Genomic DNA, 16,859 nt, shown 5'->3' with positions numbered 1-16,859 from the left:
CCGTTCTGATCTAAAAGCAGAAAGCGCTGGAAATACTCAGCGGGTCTGGCAGCATCTGTGGAGAGAGAAACAGAGTTAATGTTTCAGGTCGGTGACCTCTCATCAGAACTTGATAGGAAAAGCTAGAAAGTGTAACTGGTTTTAAGAAGTGAAAGGGGGCAAGACCTGTGAGGACATAAGATAGGTGATATTAAATAACAAAAGTGCAAGGCCAGAGGAAGAGGTAATGGGAATAGTAAAGAACCAAAAGATGTGTTGAGAGGGGGTGTGAATGGCAGAATGATGAACAGCTGTCATCCGAAAGCAAAAGCAAGAGTAAAACAGAAACCGGCAAATGGAGTGACAGAGATTACATTCTCAAATTGTTTAACTCAATATCGAGTCTGGAAGGCTATAAAGTGTTCAGTTGAAAGGTGAGGTGCTGTTTCTCAAGCTTACACTGAGCTTCTTTGGAAAGGTGTTGGAAGCCAAAGCCAGAAAGGTCAGAGTAGGAGCAAGGTGGAGAATTAAAATGACAGGCGACTGAAAGCAGACTGAATGGAGGTGTTCCGCAAAGCGGTCATGCAGTCTGCGCTTGGTCTCCCCAATGTAGAGGAGACCTCATTGTGAGCAGTGAATGCAGCGCACTAAATTGAAAGAAGTACAATCGCTATCTCCCATTCTGGTCACTGACTGAAAATGTTTATGATCCGATCTGATTATCGATGTACAGCCTTCCAAGCAGGCTCAGGTAGCCCAAATCAATGGAAACGAGACCCTGTTCTAGGAGGATTCTGCTTGGAACATGAAAGCCACTGAAGAATGACCAAAGCAGGACTGAAGTAAGTGAAGCGAGTGTTCACTTTCCCATTGTTCCGAGAGGTGCTGATATCTCTGTGACAAGGCCTTCAAATAAATTATCCTCTCTTCAACCTAACTCAAAAAAAAACCCATCATGGGCTGAATTTTATGCTGGTGGGATTTTACGGTCCCGCTGAAGTCAATGGACTCTTGGACGGCTCGCTGCATTTTATGGCCCCGCCCCCACCCTGACAGGGCTGTAAAATTCCGCCCCTTGTGTCAGTCATGTGTGACAATGTTTTCACAATATTTGAAGTAGCAGGGACTTATTAAGATGTGTTTTTGCAAATCCTGGGCCTCGTGAAGGTGGGGAATGGAACAGTTTTCCAATTTGAGTGTTGGCGGTATTGAGCACCCCCAGGTAGGCTGAGCCAAATTTCGATGCAGAGTGAAAGCACCCAACAACCAAAGGAGCGTCCTGCCCCTCCCAACTGCACCAGCATCACATTTTCCATTTCCTACATCAGCCATCGCCTCTCTCAGGCTGCTTACTTTTAATGGCAAGAAATTTGTGGGGTCATTTTGACCAAGCGAAGGTTAAGACCGATGGACTTTGGATAGCAGAATGACTCCACCGTTTACCCGCACATAGCACTTCACCCAAAATTCCTCCCCGTGATACAGCAGATATCTACATGGGGAGAAGGCAGACCAGAGAGTGGTGTGATACAATAAGGAGAATGCTTGTGTACACAGGGCCAGCAAGTTACTTACAGGAGGGACACCAGTCATTCAGCCCAGCATTCAGCCATCAGGTTAGCAGGCCCAGAATGAATATTATTTTCTAAACAGAAGTTGAAATTCAAAGGTCGGAAAGGATCCTCAATTTTGAGGAATGGTTATAAGCTCTGATTTGTCAAAATTACACCTTCTGTAGTGAACACAGGATTTGGTGACCACTGTTTAACTAACCTTGTACCTTCGACTGGCATACTATAGCAACAGTTTATACCGAGATTTTAGGTCTTCAATAATGTTTGGTAGCTATTGATACTGAGAGCCAGTACAATGAAAGTTCAGGTCGATGAATAACTTGCCACTTACAATATCAAATAGCAGGCTATAAAAACTTACTCTTTCATATTCTGCAGCTCTGCAGAGCTATACAATATTTTAGCAAAAAGGCAAATTAAAACTACCTTTGGTGTCACACGTTCCATTCAGGGATGGTTATTATTACAGGCTTTGTCATGTTATTATTGACAGCAAGATAATGAACATTTTAAGTTATCATGAATGGGCACCCAAGCTTTTAAGACTGGCAAAACTGAATTTCATTTTTCTTGGCATTACAGTACGAAATTTTCCATCACTAATGCGTGGAGCCTCCAGAGACATGTCTCGCAGTTTGAAACAATGGTTAAGCTGCTCTGAAAGTCTGGGAATATACAGGAGCTAAGAATAAGACTGATCAAATAGACAACAAGATGCACTCTTGCAAAACGTTAACACAGGCTGCCATATTTTGTTTGCAAAATGCGGAAGTGACCTTTCAGGTCCTGAGTATGTGCAGGGCCTTCTGGGTACATTGGGCCTCTTACACGTCCAGCTAAGTCAATCAGAACAAAGATCCCCAGAGGCAGATGGTCTTAGCAACATCTTTCTGCAGTTTTCAGCTTCCAAAGTGCATCGTTAGCAGTGTTTGGCGCAGGCACGATGCAATTGCCTTTCCGGATTATGCGTCCGTCATCGTGCAGTCAGGTCTCTGCCAGTCCATTAGCGCAAAAATAGCGCCTTGCAGTGCATGAGTTAGAGAGCAGAAGTGACCTATGCACACTTAGCGCGCGACAAGGATTCTCACAGCAGTGCCAACTAATGCAGTGTAGAAGGGTCATTTGGCGTTGTGGCCTGTATCTATTGGAAACTGGGTTAAAGCTGCCAAAACTCATTTCACATCGGCCAGAAGAGACTTTTATTTCATTAATCCAGGCTGGATTCAATACGAGTCTAAGGGTGAAAGGCAAGTCTGCTAAAACCATACACACACACCCCTACACAGACAAACACACAGAGACAAGCACACACACACACACACACACAAACACACACACACACGCACAGCCACACACAGACAAACACACACACACACAAAAATTAAACAACAACTTGTGCTTAACTTGTATTTACAGAGCACCTTTAATGTAGTAAAACATTCCAAGGCGCTTTACAGGAGCAAAGAAAAGTTTACAATCAGCCATATAAGGAGATATTAGGGCAGGTGGCCAAAACTTCGGTAAGAGGTAGGTTTAAAGGAGCATTTTAAAAGGAGTGAGAGGTCAATGGTCAGGGAGTTTTAGAGAAGGAATTCAGAGCTAAGGGCCTAGGCAGCTAAAGGCCCAGCCACCAATTTGGAACTTCCAGGAGGCCAGAATTAGAGGGACGCAGAGATCTCAGAAGTTTGTAGGGCTGGTGGAGGTTACAGAGATAGGGAGTGGCCAGGCTGTGGAGAGAGTGAGGGCTCTTTCAGGGGTTTAAATACAATACGGGTTACTCTCGATGCCTTTCTGAGCTCTTTCTAAAATGGAGTTGGCCTTGCAAGATTTCGCCTCCTCACACCTCTCACCCAACCACTGCCCTGCCTGACTGACAGGCCTCCAGGGAGGGTGAATCAAGCCATAATAAAATTTCAAAGGCAACCAGACCCAAAGCTGGAAAAACTGACCTGTCAGGCCTTGTTGAGTGGTAGCAACTACAAATTAAGATCGGCAGATTTCAAAATCTTGCTACCCCTCAACATGTCCCACACCATTCCCCTGTCAGGGGACCACAATGGCTGAAGTAATAGTGTCCCCAAGTGTAAACTATTTAAAGTTGGCTATTTAACAGTTCAGAGAAGGTTCACTCATCCGATTGCTGGGATGAAGGGGAGGGAAGGGTTTGTCTTATGGGGGAAGGGTTGAGCAGGTTGGGCCTATACTCATTCAGAAGAATGAGGGGTGATCTTATTGAAATATCTAAGATTGTGAGGGGGCTTGACAAGGTGGATGCTGAAAGGATGTTTCCCCTCGTGGGGGAAGCTAGAGCCATTTAAAAATAAGGGGCCTCCCATTTAAGACAGAGATGAGGAGGAATTTCTTCTCTCAGAGGGTTGTTAGACTTTGGAATTCTCTCCCCTAGACAGCAGTGGAGGCTGGGTCATTGAATACATTCAAGGCTGAGTTAGAAGGACTTTTGATCGACAAGAGAGCCAAGGGTTATGGGGGGCAGACGGGAAAGTGGAGTTGAGACCACAACCAGATCAGCCATGATCCTATTAAATGGTGCAGCAGGCTCAACAGACTGAATGGCCTATTCCTGCTCCTATTTCTTGTGATCTTCTGAACTGTAAATGTAGGGAAGAGTCAGAAAACTATAGCAATGAGTGGACCAAAAATAATGGGCTGGGGGGGGGGGGGGGGGGGGGGGGAAGGGAATGGAGATGGGGAAAGACCAGGGAGGGTTGGGGGGGGTTGGATGAGAGATGCTGTCCCCCTCTCCCTCAGTAAAACATTAATCTCCAAATAGATGTCCATGCGCGTCCCTCAGAAAAGAGGCTTCACTGATACGTATATACAAAGTCAAAACTGTTCTCATCAAACCTGCATTGTGAACGCTCTGGTTGACGAGGATGTATTTTGCTGTTGCAAATACTCCAAAATAATCTCAGGTAATTATAACCTTTGCTGTAGGCTTCATGCCAGGGCCATGATACTCTCGAGAGCTGTCTCTCACAGCCTGTCTACAGAAACCTTCAGGCACTCACAATTTGCTTTTCATAAGTGTTCTGTTTTCTACTTTTTGCTTCTTCGCCATCCCAAATCTTAGCTGGAGAGACACCTCAAGAGCCTGGCAAGCTGTGGCTTGAGGGCCGGAAGTGCATACAGCAGCAGCTCCTCCATGGGCCTCCAGTGACCACTGGGCCATATCGTCAACACAGCTGCTTTGCTGGAGCAGGCATTGCCTGTCCCCTTGATACACAGGGGTAAATGTATTCTGGTGCCATCATCGGAACAGGAGGAGGCCATTCAGTCCCTCAAGTCTGTCCCACCATTCAATGGGATCATGACCTAACTCCATATACCCACCTTTGCCCATTTCCCTTAATACCTTTGGTTAACAAAAATCTATCAGTCACAGATTTAAAATTTACAATTGATCTAGCACGACTTGTGGGAGAGAGTTCCAAATTTCTACCGCCCTTGGTGTGTGGAAATGTTTCCTAACTTCCCTCCGGAAAGCTCTGGCTCGAATCTTTAAGCTATGCCTCCTAGTCCTAGACTCTCCAGCCAGTGGGTTTATGTTGGGAACACCATCCAATTCCAGTCCTTGGGATGCTTGAACCTTTCACCAAAACAGACACATTCCACTCCCTGGTCATTGTAGACAGCATCTTTTACTGAAACGCTAAGTCTGTGACAAACACTGCCCACTGCACCTCTCTGGTTACCCACATCCATCCACATGCCACATCTAAGCAAAGCTAATAGTGAGGTGTGCTTTCTGCCCTGTCCTCTGGCTTAAGAATGCCCTATTCTAACTCTGTTGATTTAAAAGGAAGAATTCCATCTGATCTGTGCGAGCTGGATTCAATCTGAAACAAAAACAGAAAGTGCTGGAAAATCTCAGCAAGTCTGACAGCCTCTGTGGGGAGAGAGATAGAGTTGATGTTTCGAGTCCGTTTGACTCTTCTTCAGAGCTGACTGTCATACAGACTCGAAACCCTGTTTCTCTCTCTACAGAAGCTGTCAGACCTGCTGAGTTTTTCCAGCATTTTCTGTTTTTGTTTCAGATTTCCAGCATCTGCAGTATTTTGTTTTTATCTGGATTCAATATGAGACCTGGTTCCCTGGCACAGTGAGTACCATCTACAAGATACACCACAGAAACTCACCAAGCCTCCTTCAATAGCACCTTCCAAACACACGACCACTACCATCTAGAAGGACAAGGGCAGCAGATAGATGGGAACACCACCACCTGGCAGTTCCCCTCCAAGTCACTCACCATCCTGCCTTGGAAATACATTGCCGTTCCTTCACTGTTGCTGGGTCAAAATCCTGGAACTCCCACCCTAACAACACTGTGGGTGTACCTACACCACTTGGACTGCAGCAGTTCAAGAAGGCAGCTCACCACCACTTTCACAAGGGCTGAAGGATGGGCAATGCCAACTTTGCCAGCAGTGCCCACATCCTGAGAATGAATAGAATGGCAAACTACCCAGTCCCCTTTGACTGGCCATGTGTGACTGCCCGAAGCACTTAAATAAAATGGGTAAATGTGTATTGCACAAAAACAGGAGCGTTTTTCATTGTATTCTAAGGGCACTCTGTAAGTCATTGAGGGCATGGTCACCCGGTAACCTGTACTAGTATTACGTTAGTGGAGGAACACAACGCTGTGTGATCACTGATGCTTCTGCAGCACTGTGACGTAAAGCATTTAAGAGTGGTGTTGAAAACATGAAGGCAGTCCCTGACAAGGATGATGTAAAAAGCAGTACAGTTCAGAATGAGCCAGCGTTAGTCTTCAGTCTGTGCTGGCTTTGCACATTAAAAGTGTTTGTGCAAAAACTCCTCCAAAATGAACCTGAACTACATAAGTGAATAGTGCATCAGAATTCTTTGCCACAAGCTAGAATCTAGTCTATCCAGGTGAATGGACCAGCATCTTGTGATCAGTGCATGCTTTCAAAGTTCCTATTGAATCTGCTTCCACCACCCTTTCAGGCAGAGCGTTCCAGATCACAACAACTCACTACATTTACAAAATAAAATCTCCTCATCTTGTCTGTGCTTCTTTTTTGCCAAATCCCTGACAATTGCCATCTTGTTGCATGGAAATACATTGGTGCCTCTGGGGTGATTGTTAATGTGGACCCTCTCTAAACTGTACTCTTGCTTGTAACACATTCTAGGCCTTGACCTGCCTGCCAACAGATGCTGACTTTTGGAATTATCAGCCACAGTTGCATCACTCAGACAACGGATGTAAAACAAAAACACAAACTAACTAGCAAATAGTATTAATCTTTCTTCCTGTTGATTTTTTTTCAAAGGTACTGCCTGATAGTGTGGCGCTAGCATTGAGTGACAGGCTGCTCACTCCTGTTCAGCTCATGGACCGCTCTCCTTTATCAGCAATCCAGAGGGAGATGAGGAGAAAGAGTTGCTGTTTCAAAATGTCTTGCCAACTCGTGATTGCTTCACCAGTTTGGCTGGGATGTGATTCCTGTCATTCCCTGACTTCCATTTTCCTCTCCTGCAACCTCCAACTCTGCCCATGCGCAGTTCTACAACAGCCAACAGCTCCACCCCACCTCCCCCCCCTCCACCTGGTTCCTGGCCCAAGAAGCAGTAAGCAAGCTGCTCAACTACAGGAGGCATCACAGCCAACCCCAACCCTGTTCTCATCAGATGTCTACACACCATATCCACCATTCTGACACACACACACACACACTCACAGATATACACACACTCACACTGGCATACACACACACATCTACACACGCACACAGATACACAAACACTCACACCCACACACACTCACACAGATACACACATACACATCCACACACACTCACAACCACATATACAAACTCACATGCACTTACAGGTACACACATACTCATACAGATATACACCCACATACCCATATACACACACTCACATATACACACACTCACATATACACACACTGACACCCACACACATGCACAGATACACACATACACATCCACACACACTCACACCCACATATACAAACTCACACGCACTTACAGGTACACACATACTCACATAGATATACATCCACATACCCACATACACATATACACACACTCACATATACACACACTGACACCCACACACATGCACAGATACACACATACACATCCACACACACACACACACACACACACATACAAACTCACATGCACTTACAGGTACACACATACTCACACAGGTATACACCCACACACCCATATATACATATACACACACTCACATATACACACACTGACACCCACACACATGCAGAGATACACAAATACTCACATCCACTTATACACACCCATGCACACATGCCCACTCACACAGATATGCACACAGACACACTTACAGCCACATATACACACACTCACACAGACACACACACAGGGGACTAGGGGCTACTCTCCATTATGGAAATTTAGGGAGTTGAGAAAAGGTCATTCAGCATATCAAATCTTCGCCTTCATGCCTATGTGCAATCTAGCCCTTCAGATACCTTGATCGCTCTGCTAGAAGCCGTGCCATATGCTGACTAGGAATATGAAAGAATGTTAAAAATATGATGGAAAAGTGTCTACTGAGTGAGGCTGAGTAAGAAAACACAAAGAAAAATGAAGCTTTTTGGCAGCCAAAATACCAACAGCTATTGGTAGAGATTTCTAAAAACAAAAATCAAGTAATGGTGTATTTACTGTTGAATGTGGTGCCCACCTTTGCAGCTCTGGCCTCAACCCGTGACCCCAACAGTATATTTGACAATATTTAATGGTATCCGGACAACTGCAATGTCACACGATTCTCAACCTACGCACCCGGGGATGTGGACACTTGTATAAGTCAGGAGTTGGCAACTGCAAGTGTGAGGTGAGTGTGCAAACAATAATAGATATCAACCAGGTATGGCTGGTATGTGGTAGGACATTCACCCATTTCTAATCCCAATCTAGGCAGCAGATAGATGGGAACACCACTACCTGGAAGTTCCCCTCCAAGTCACTCACCATCCAGACTTGGAAATATATCGCCGTTCCTTCACTGTCGCTGGGTCAAAATCCTGGAACTCCCTCCCTAACAGCACTGTGGGTGTACCTACACCACATGAACTGCAGCGGTTCAAGAAGGCAGCTCACCACCACCTTCTCAAGGGGCAATTAGGGATGGACAATAAATGCTGGCCCAGCCAGTGATGCCCACATCCTGTGAATCGATTGAAAGAAAAACAAATCCTGATCATGGACAGGCCGTGGAGAGCAGAGATGGGCCATGTGAGAACTCCCCAGAAGAATAGAAGGAGAGGGAGGGGAGTGCATCTACCCAAGGCCATTGCTAGTCACCTGTTGCTAAGCAGCTAGGCGCTCACTAGGCCTCTGCCACTGGCAGTGGGCCTGAGCTGGATACTGGGCCTCACAACCAGTGAACACAGGCATCCTAATGAAGGAGGAGCTGGTGGGGGAGTGGTGGTGGTGGTGGTGGTTCTGATTATCGGGAGTGGGGGAAGAAAAGAACTCATGAAAGGGGGAGAGAAGGGGGTGGGAGAATAATCATCTTTAAGCAACGAAAAGCGGTCAGCCTATGCAGCCAGCGCTGCATTACAAGTGCAAGAGTGTGCACTTACCTTTGCCATCTGGGCCTGTACCCCACTGGACTTCAGCGCAGACACTGCCTTCTGTGCAGCAGCAGGACTGTCGAAATCCACAAACCCATAGCCTTGAAAAAAAATCCAACAGCATCAATACAAGTAATGGCAAACTGGACTTGAACAATCATTAAAGCCGGAATCGCACATTAGAAAGGGGGATGCATTCAACTGGGGCCTAAAAGATTGGCGCAGGTCAGCCTGAGCTACCAAAAAAAAACACACACAGACACACACACGACCTCTCCAGCCAGTGGAAGTGCTTTGGTGATAAGGTGGGGGCCACTCGAGGTTCTCAATCTCGCCTCCCCTGCCCTCCCCTCCCCCCCCACCCCCACCCTCCGTGCTCCCCACCCCGACTTTAATTTGCAGGGTAGCTTTGAAGCAATGTTGGGAATGCCATTTGCGCAAGTGCGCGTGTGCAGCCTTGCTCTGGTACTGCTTGCCAAGTCCTGCGCGCGCAACCTTGCTGCAATACTGCATGCGTAGGCTCTAGGCCAAATAGTGCCCTGGCCCCAGCTGTGCCCAGTGCTGGCGATGGTGCCTGCTTATGCCTGGCAGAGGTGGCACCCTTGGTGCCAGTTGACTGAAACCACTTGATGCTAAGACGAGTGTGTCAATGGCATTCGATGAAGTTTGTTTTCATCCTTAAAAGCAGCCTCAGTCTCTCCATTCCTTTCATCCACTTGTCTCCGTGGTATTTTAAGCCGGTTGTGCAGAAGAGTTGCCTTAGTCTTCTGCTTAGTGCTGTTACCCTGGTGGGGATCAGTGCACAGCCCTGAGGTAGAATGAAATCGTTCGTTTGACAGTCTTGCTTCCAGTGCTTTGGAAGGTGAAGGCACTGAATAGGACATGTGCCACTGACCCAGACTCGATCCTGGGCCTGTGCTGATGAAACCATAGTTAAAGTTGGGTTAGGGAGAGGAGATTGATTGCCAGTGAGCCTACTCCAGAGAACATGCTTGTGTGCAATGTGAGAAGAGAACAGGATCCAGATTGGCTAGGACGCCTTGTGCAGTTGAAGGACCTGCCACACTTGCTCTCAACAACAACAACTTGCATTTATATAGCATCTTTAATGTAATAAAAATGTCCCAAGGTGCTTCACATCAGCACCACCTGACCAAAATTTGACTCCAAGTCACATAAGGAGATATTAGACAGGTGACCACTTGGTCAAAGAGTTGGTTTTAAGGAGCATCTTAAAGGAGGAAAGAGAGGAAAGATTTAGGGAGGGAATTCCAGAGTTTCAGGTCAAAGCTGCTGAAGGCACGGCTGCCAATGGTGAAAGGCTCATATGTGATTACTGGGGAGGAAGTGCCAGAGGGCACCCTGTGCCCACGGGATCCGATGCAGTGAGGGCTCTCAACGAGGAGGAGTGAGAAAGACAGCAATCCTTGACCAATTGATGAGCGTCCTGTCACCCAGTGACCTTTCACTCTGGTCCCTCATAGGCTCTTTCAAGGGTTGATCATTGGAAGTTCGAAATGCTAGCAGTCTCGCTTTAAAAAAAGTCAGTCAATTTAAACAGAACATTTCAGTTCACACAATGCACCACATGGCAGCCTGATGTGTCTTTTTTTTTTAAGAACAGGACCCTTTCCAGACAATTTTGAACAGTAAAGTCCTCAGCTGAGTAAATTCATTGGCTAGTGAGTAACTAAGAATTAGACAAAGGCAGCCCACGGTTGTAATTGGCAATTTATAATTGGCCTTCAGTGCCCTACACCTAAGGACATAAAGTAGCCGTGTCTCCGACGCCTGGTTGGTACAAAATGCATATCTTTTAGATATTAAGTGAGGAAAGAATTGGACTTGATTGAGATGACCTCTAACAACTTGTATTTAAATAGCACCTTTATTGTCGAGAAATATTCCAAGGTGCTCCGCAGAGACAAAAAACATGGATGCCAAGCCAAAGAGGAACATGTTAGGTGGGGTGGCCCAAAGTTTTGATCAAAACGTTCCGGTTTTAAGGGGTGGGGAAGAGTTGGAGAGGTTTAGTGAGGGTATAGGCCTAGACAGCTGAAGGCACGGCCACCAATGGTGCGGTAAAGGGGGAGGTGTGTACACTAGGCCAGAGTCAGAGGAATGGAGAGTTCAGGGAGGGAAGTTGGGAAAATTCATGGAAAGATGTCAACACAAGGGTGAAAATTTTGAATTTGAGGTGGACCAGGAACCAATGTCATAGAGTCACAGGGCGGAATCTAGTTGAGACGTCAAGGCTCTCGCCTGCCAGCTGGAGAGCCATTGAGAGAGCCGTGCTGCCTCATTTTGGGAAGGCCCGCTAAACCACAAGGTAGTGGAGGGGCCAGTGACAGGCCTTCCCCTGGAATCAAGACCCCAGGAGGCGGAAGTCTTGCCTAACAAGAGCTGCTGGCCAATTAGAGGCTGGCAGCTCTTGTGCTCAGCAGTTCCACTGGGGTGGCTGTGGCAACTGCCAGAATGACAGGCGCCAGAGTCCCAGGGTCATGGAGCAACCCAGGCCACAGGTAAGTAATGAGGGGGGGTGGTGTTTGTGTGGGAGAAGGGTCCAAGGGGATCGGCAGCAAGGGCGGAGAGTGGCTCTCAGCAGCACCCCCACCTTCCCAATGTCCAATCCCTCGATCGAGCACCATGTCCCTGTGATTGAGGGGCTCCCCTCTCCCAGGAGGTGACAAGATGGTCACACAGTTTTACCAGTCATGCCCACCACATGGCGACAGGCCAGCCTGCAGCTGTGTTAATACCAGGGGCAGTGGGATGAGGCCTTTAACTGGACATTAATTGGCCACTTAAGGGCCTCAATAGGTGGAGGGGTGGGAAGGTCGACCATGGGCCTTCTTGCCCAGAATTTAATTCTGGCAGAGGCAGGAAAGCAATGGGGTCCAGGTATGGCACCATCCCACCTGGGTCAATGTCTATGCCTCCAAGCTCACCACCAGAGAGAGCAGAATATTCTGCCATAGAGTCATTATGGCCATTCGGCCCATTGGGTCCATGCCAGCTCTCTGTAGAGCAATCCAATCAGTCCTTTTCCTCATTCTATCCCTGTAGCCCTGCAAGTTTATTTCCCTCAGGTGCCCGTCCAATTTCCTTTTGAAATCATTCACTGTCACCGCTTCCACCCCCTTCGTGGGCAGCAAGTTCCAGGTCATCACCACTCGCTGTGTAAAAACAGTTTTTCCTCAGGTTCCCCTTGCATCTCTTGCCTGAAACCTTAAATCTGCCCTCCTCCCACTCCCGCAGTCCTTGGACCATCAGCTAATGGAAACAGCTTTTCTTTACCTACCTTATCTAAACCTGTCATAATCTTGTACACCTCTATCAAATCTCCCCTCTATCCCCTTTGCTCCAAGAACAACCCCAGCTTCTCCAACCTAACCTTGTAGCTAAAATCCCCCATCCCTGGAACCATTCTGGTAAATCTCCTCTGCACCCTCTCAAGGACCCTCACATCCTTCCTGAAGTGTAGGTCAGTGAGCACAGGGGTCTTGGGTGATCAGAACTTGGCATGTATTAGGATATGGGCAGCAGAGTTCTGGATGAACTCCTTTTGCAGAACCTTAGGAACAGGAGGAGGCCATTCAGCCCATCAAGCCTACTCCTCTATTCAGTTAGATCATGGCTGATCTGCATCTTAACTCAATTTGGCTGCCTTAGTTCCATAGCCCTTAATGCCTTTAGCCAACAAAAAGCTATCAATCTCACTTTTGAAATTTTCACTTGACCCCCAGGTTCATGAGCTTTTTTGCAAGGGGAAGAGAGTTCCAGGTTTCCACTCCCTTTAATGTGAAGGAGTGCTTCCTGACATCACCCCTGAACAGCCTGGCTCTAATTTTAAGGTTATGCCCCCTTGTTCTGGACTCTCCTCCCACCCACACCGCCACCGCAACCCCCCCAAGGAAATAGTTTTTCTCTCTATCGACCATGTCAAATCCATTAATTATCTTGAACACCTCAATAAAATCATCCCTTAATTTTCCATACTTGAGGGAAAACAAGCCCATATGCAAATTGTTTGAGTAATTTACCCTTTCAGGACCTTGATGTTGTGAACAGTGAAGCTGGTCGGAGTGCAGTTGAGGAAACTGAGTGCAGACTTGGAGTTTGGTGAGAGGGGGAGTTCGGTGAAGGGTGGGGGGAGGAGGCGTTCTTCTCCTTTTTCTATCTATCTCACCCCATAGGAATTGGTTCTTGCTCTACTACAGGGAAAGGAGCTAGCTGTTTGGTGAGTAACTGGTGAGTGGCTAAGGCCGATTCCATTCCTAAGGTTTAAAATAGTACACAAATTTGTAGTAAAGCAAATAAAATATATAAAAAAGCAACATAAATAAGTGATTAATATAATTAATTAATTATTTAAAACACATTAAGGACAACAGGACAGGTGATGTCTCAAGGCTGCAGCATGTGGGAGCTCCTGGATAACATTGTGATCCAGGGCAAACATGTCTGCAGTAAGTGGTTACGGCTTGAGGAACTTCGGCTCAGAGTCATTGAGCTGGAGGCTGAGCTGCAGACACTGCAGCACATTAGGAAGGGGAAAAGTTACCTGGATGCTTTGTACCAGGAGGCAGCCACACCACTTAGGATAGGGTCTTCTGATTTGGTCAAGGACAGGAGGATGTGATTGTGATTAAGGCAGGTAAGAGGACCCAGAGGGCAGGATACTCAGCCTTTGCAATTGCCCAACATGTCTGAGGTGCTTTCAGCTTGTTTGGATGAGAGTGGAGGCTGCAGGGTGGATGAGCAAACTGACCATGGCACCGTGGTACAGGAAGCCATTCAAGTTGGTGGGGGGGGGGGCACAAAGGAATGTAATGGTGGTAGGGGACAGTATAGTAAGGGGGATTGACACTGTTCTCTGCAGCAAAGAGCGAGAGTCCAGCCGGTTGTGTTGCCTGCCCGGTGTCAGGGTTCGGGACATCTGCTCAGGGCGAGAGAAGAATTTGCAGCAGGAGGGGAGGATCCGGTTGTCATGGTCCATGTAGGTACCTACGACATGGGTAGAACTAGAAAGAGATTCTGCATAGAGAGTATGAGGAGCTAGGCACTAAATTGAAAAGCAGAACCTTAAAGGTTATAATCTCTGGATTATTACCTGAGCCAAGGGCAAATTGGCATAGGATAACTAAAATTAGACAGATGAACACCTAGCTCAAAGATTGGGAGGAGTGGGTTCCGGTTCATGGGGCACTGGCACCAGTCCTGGGGAAAGTGGGGGCTGCATGGTTGGGATTGTCTACACCTGAGCCGTGCTGGGACCAGTGTTCTAGCGAGCTGCAGAACTAGGGAAGTAGAGAAGGTTTTAAACTAAATAGTGGGGGTAAGAGACCAAATGTGGAAAGATGTGGTATATCAAACAGTAGAGGTCAGGTAGAGAGGAAAATAAATGAATATGATCTGATAGCCATTACAGAGACGTGACTGCAGGGTGACAAGCATTGGGTCCTGAATATTGAGGGGTATATGACCTTCAAGAAGAATAGGAAGCAAGGTAAAGGTGGAGGGGTAGCGCTGTCAATCAAGGATGGTATTTGTGTAACAGTTAGAGATGACCTTGGTTCAGGAGGTCAGGATATAGAATCAGTTTGGGCGGAGATGAGGAATAGCAGGGGAAAGAAGTCATTCGTGGGCGTGGTCTACAGGCCCCCTAACAGTAACCACAATGTTGGACAAAGTATACAAGAAGAAATATTGAGTGCTTATGATAAACGGATGGCAATAACTTTCATCTGCACATAAACTGGAAAAATCAGATTGGCAGTAGTAGCCTGGATAAGGAGTTCTTAGAATGTTTTTGAGATAGTTTCTTAGAGCAGAACGTTCTGGAACCAACCAGAGTGCAGATTATATTAGACTTGGTACCGTGTAATGTGACAGAATTAATTAATGACCTCAGGGTAAAGGCACCCTTAGATAGCAGCGACCACAGTACAATTGAATTTTACATCTAGTATGAAAGGGAGAAGAGTGGGTCTAAGAATAGTATTTTAAACTTAAATAAAGGCAACTATGTGGGCATGAAAGCCGAGCTGGCTGAAGTTAACTGGGATACTAGGCTAGGGGATCGATCAATAGTGAAGCAGTGGCGGACATTTAAGGGGATTTTTCAGAACACTCAAAATAAGTATATTCCTAATATAAAGATAAATTTTAAAGGGAGGACCCATTATCTCTGGTTAACTAAAGAAGTTCGGGAAAGCATCAAACTTAAGGGAAAAGCACATAACTGCACAGAGATGAGTGGCAGGTCAGATAATTGGTCAGAATATAAAGAATGGCAGAGAATGAGTAAAAGGTTAATCAGGAGAAAGAAATTAGAATATGAGAGGAAGCTAGCTAGAAATGTAAAAATGGATAGCAAGAATTTCTACAGGTATTTAAACAGGAAAAAAGTAGGTAAAGTGAGTGTTGGTCCTCTAGAGAGTGACAATGGGAAGTTAATAGTGGATAATTAGGAAATGGCGGATGAAATGAAAAATATTTTGCTTCTGTCTTCACTACAGAGGATACAAAAAAACATTCCAGTAATTGTTGTAAATCGGGAGGTCGAGGGGAGAGGGGAACTTGGTGAAATTACAATCACTAGGGAAGCAGTACTGAGCAAACTGATGGAGCTGCGGGCTGACAAGTCTCCAGGTCCTGATGGACTTCATCCCAGGATCTTAAAAGAGGTGGCTGATGAGGTAGTAAATGCATTGGTGTTAATTTTCCAAAATTCCCTAGATTCAGGAAAGGTTCCATCAGACTGGAAAGTAGCAAATATAATTCCTCTATCCAAGAAAGGAGGGAGGCAGAAAACAGGAAACTGTAGGCCAGTTAGAAATGCTCCAGGTAATTGGGAAGAGTCAGCATGGTTTTGTGAAAGGGAAATCATGTTTAACCAATTTATTAGAGTTCTTTGAAAGAGTAACATGTGCTGTGGATAAAGGGGAGCCTGTAGATGTGCTGTACTTAGATTTCCAGAAGGCATTTTATAAGGTGCCACATCAAAGGTTATTGTGGAAAATAAAAGCTCATGGTGTAGGGGGTAACTATATTAGCATGGATAGAGGATTGGCTGGCTGGCAGAAAACAGAGAGTACGCATAAATGGGTCTTTTTCTGATTGGCAGGATGTGATGAGTGGTGTCCCGCAGGGGTCTGTGCTGGGGCCTCAACTTTTTACAACTTACATCAATGACTTAGATGAGGCGAGCGAAGTCATGGTTGTTAAATTTGCAGATGACACAAAGATAGGTAGGAAAGTATGTTGTGAAGAAGACATAAGGAGTTTGCAGACAGATATAGACAAGTTGAGTGAATGGGAAAAAATCTGGCAGATGGAGTATAATGTGGGGAAATGTGAATTTGTTCACTTTGGTAAGAAGAATAAAAAAGCAGAGTATTACTTAAATGGAGAGCGACTGCAGAATTCTGAGGTGCAGAGGGATCCAGGTGTTCTAGTACATGAGTGACAAAAAGTTGGTATGCAGGTACAGCATGTAATCAAAAAGGTTAATGGAATGCTATCCCTTATTACGAGAGGAATTGAACATAAAAGTAAGGATGTTATGCTTCAGCTGTACAGAGCATTGGTGAGACCGCATCTCGAATACTATGGTCAGTTTTGGTCTCCTTATGTAAGGAAGGATGTAAATGCATTGG

The 16,859-nt window shown here is 46.1% G+C and overlaps 1 protein-coding gene across 4 annotated transcripts in view; it reads right to left on the bottom strand.

Moving 5' to 3' along the window:
* The window catches only part of LOC121273355 (RNA-binding motif, single-stranded-interacting protein 2-like), a 228,835-nt gene that overhangs the window by 34,400 nt on the left and 177,576 nt on the right, over positions 1–16,859 (bottom strand). For all 4 annotated transcript variants that reach the window (XM_041180531.1, XM_041180534.1, XM_041180532.1 and 1 more), the window contains exon 4: positions 9,208–9,299. In XM_041180531.1, coding sequence (XP_041036465.1) covers positions 9,208–9,299 — 92 coding nt within the window. The remainder of the gene's footprint in view (positions 1–9,207; positions 9,300–16,859) is intronic.

This window comes from Carcharodon carcharias, chromosome X (assembly GCF_017639515.1).
Source record: "Carcharodon carcharias isolate sCarCar2 chromosome X, sCarCar2.pri, whole genome shotgun sequence".
NCBI classification, from domain to species: domain Eukaryota; kingdom Metazoa; phylum Chordata; class Chondrichthyes; order Lamniformes; family Lamnidae; genus Carcharodon; species Carcharodon carcharias.
The sequence above is the reverse complement of the archived record's forward strand: the minus strand, read 5'-3'. Positions and strand labels throughout refer to the sequence as shown.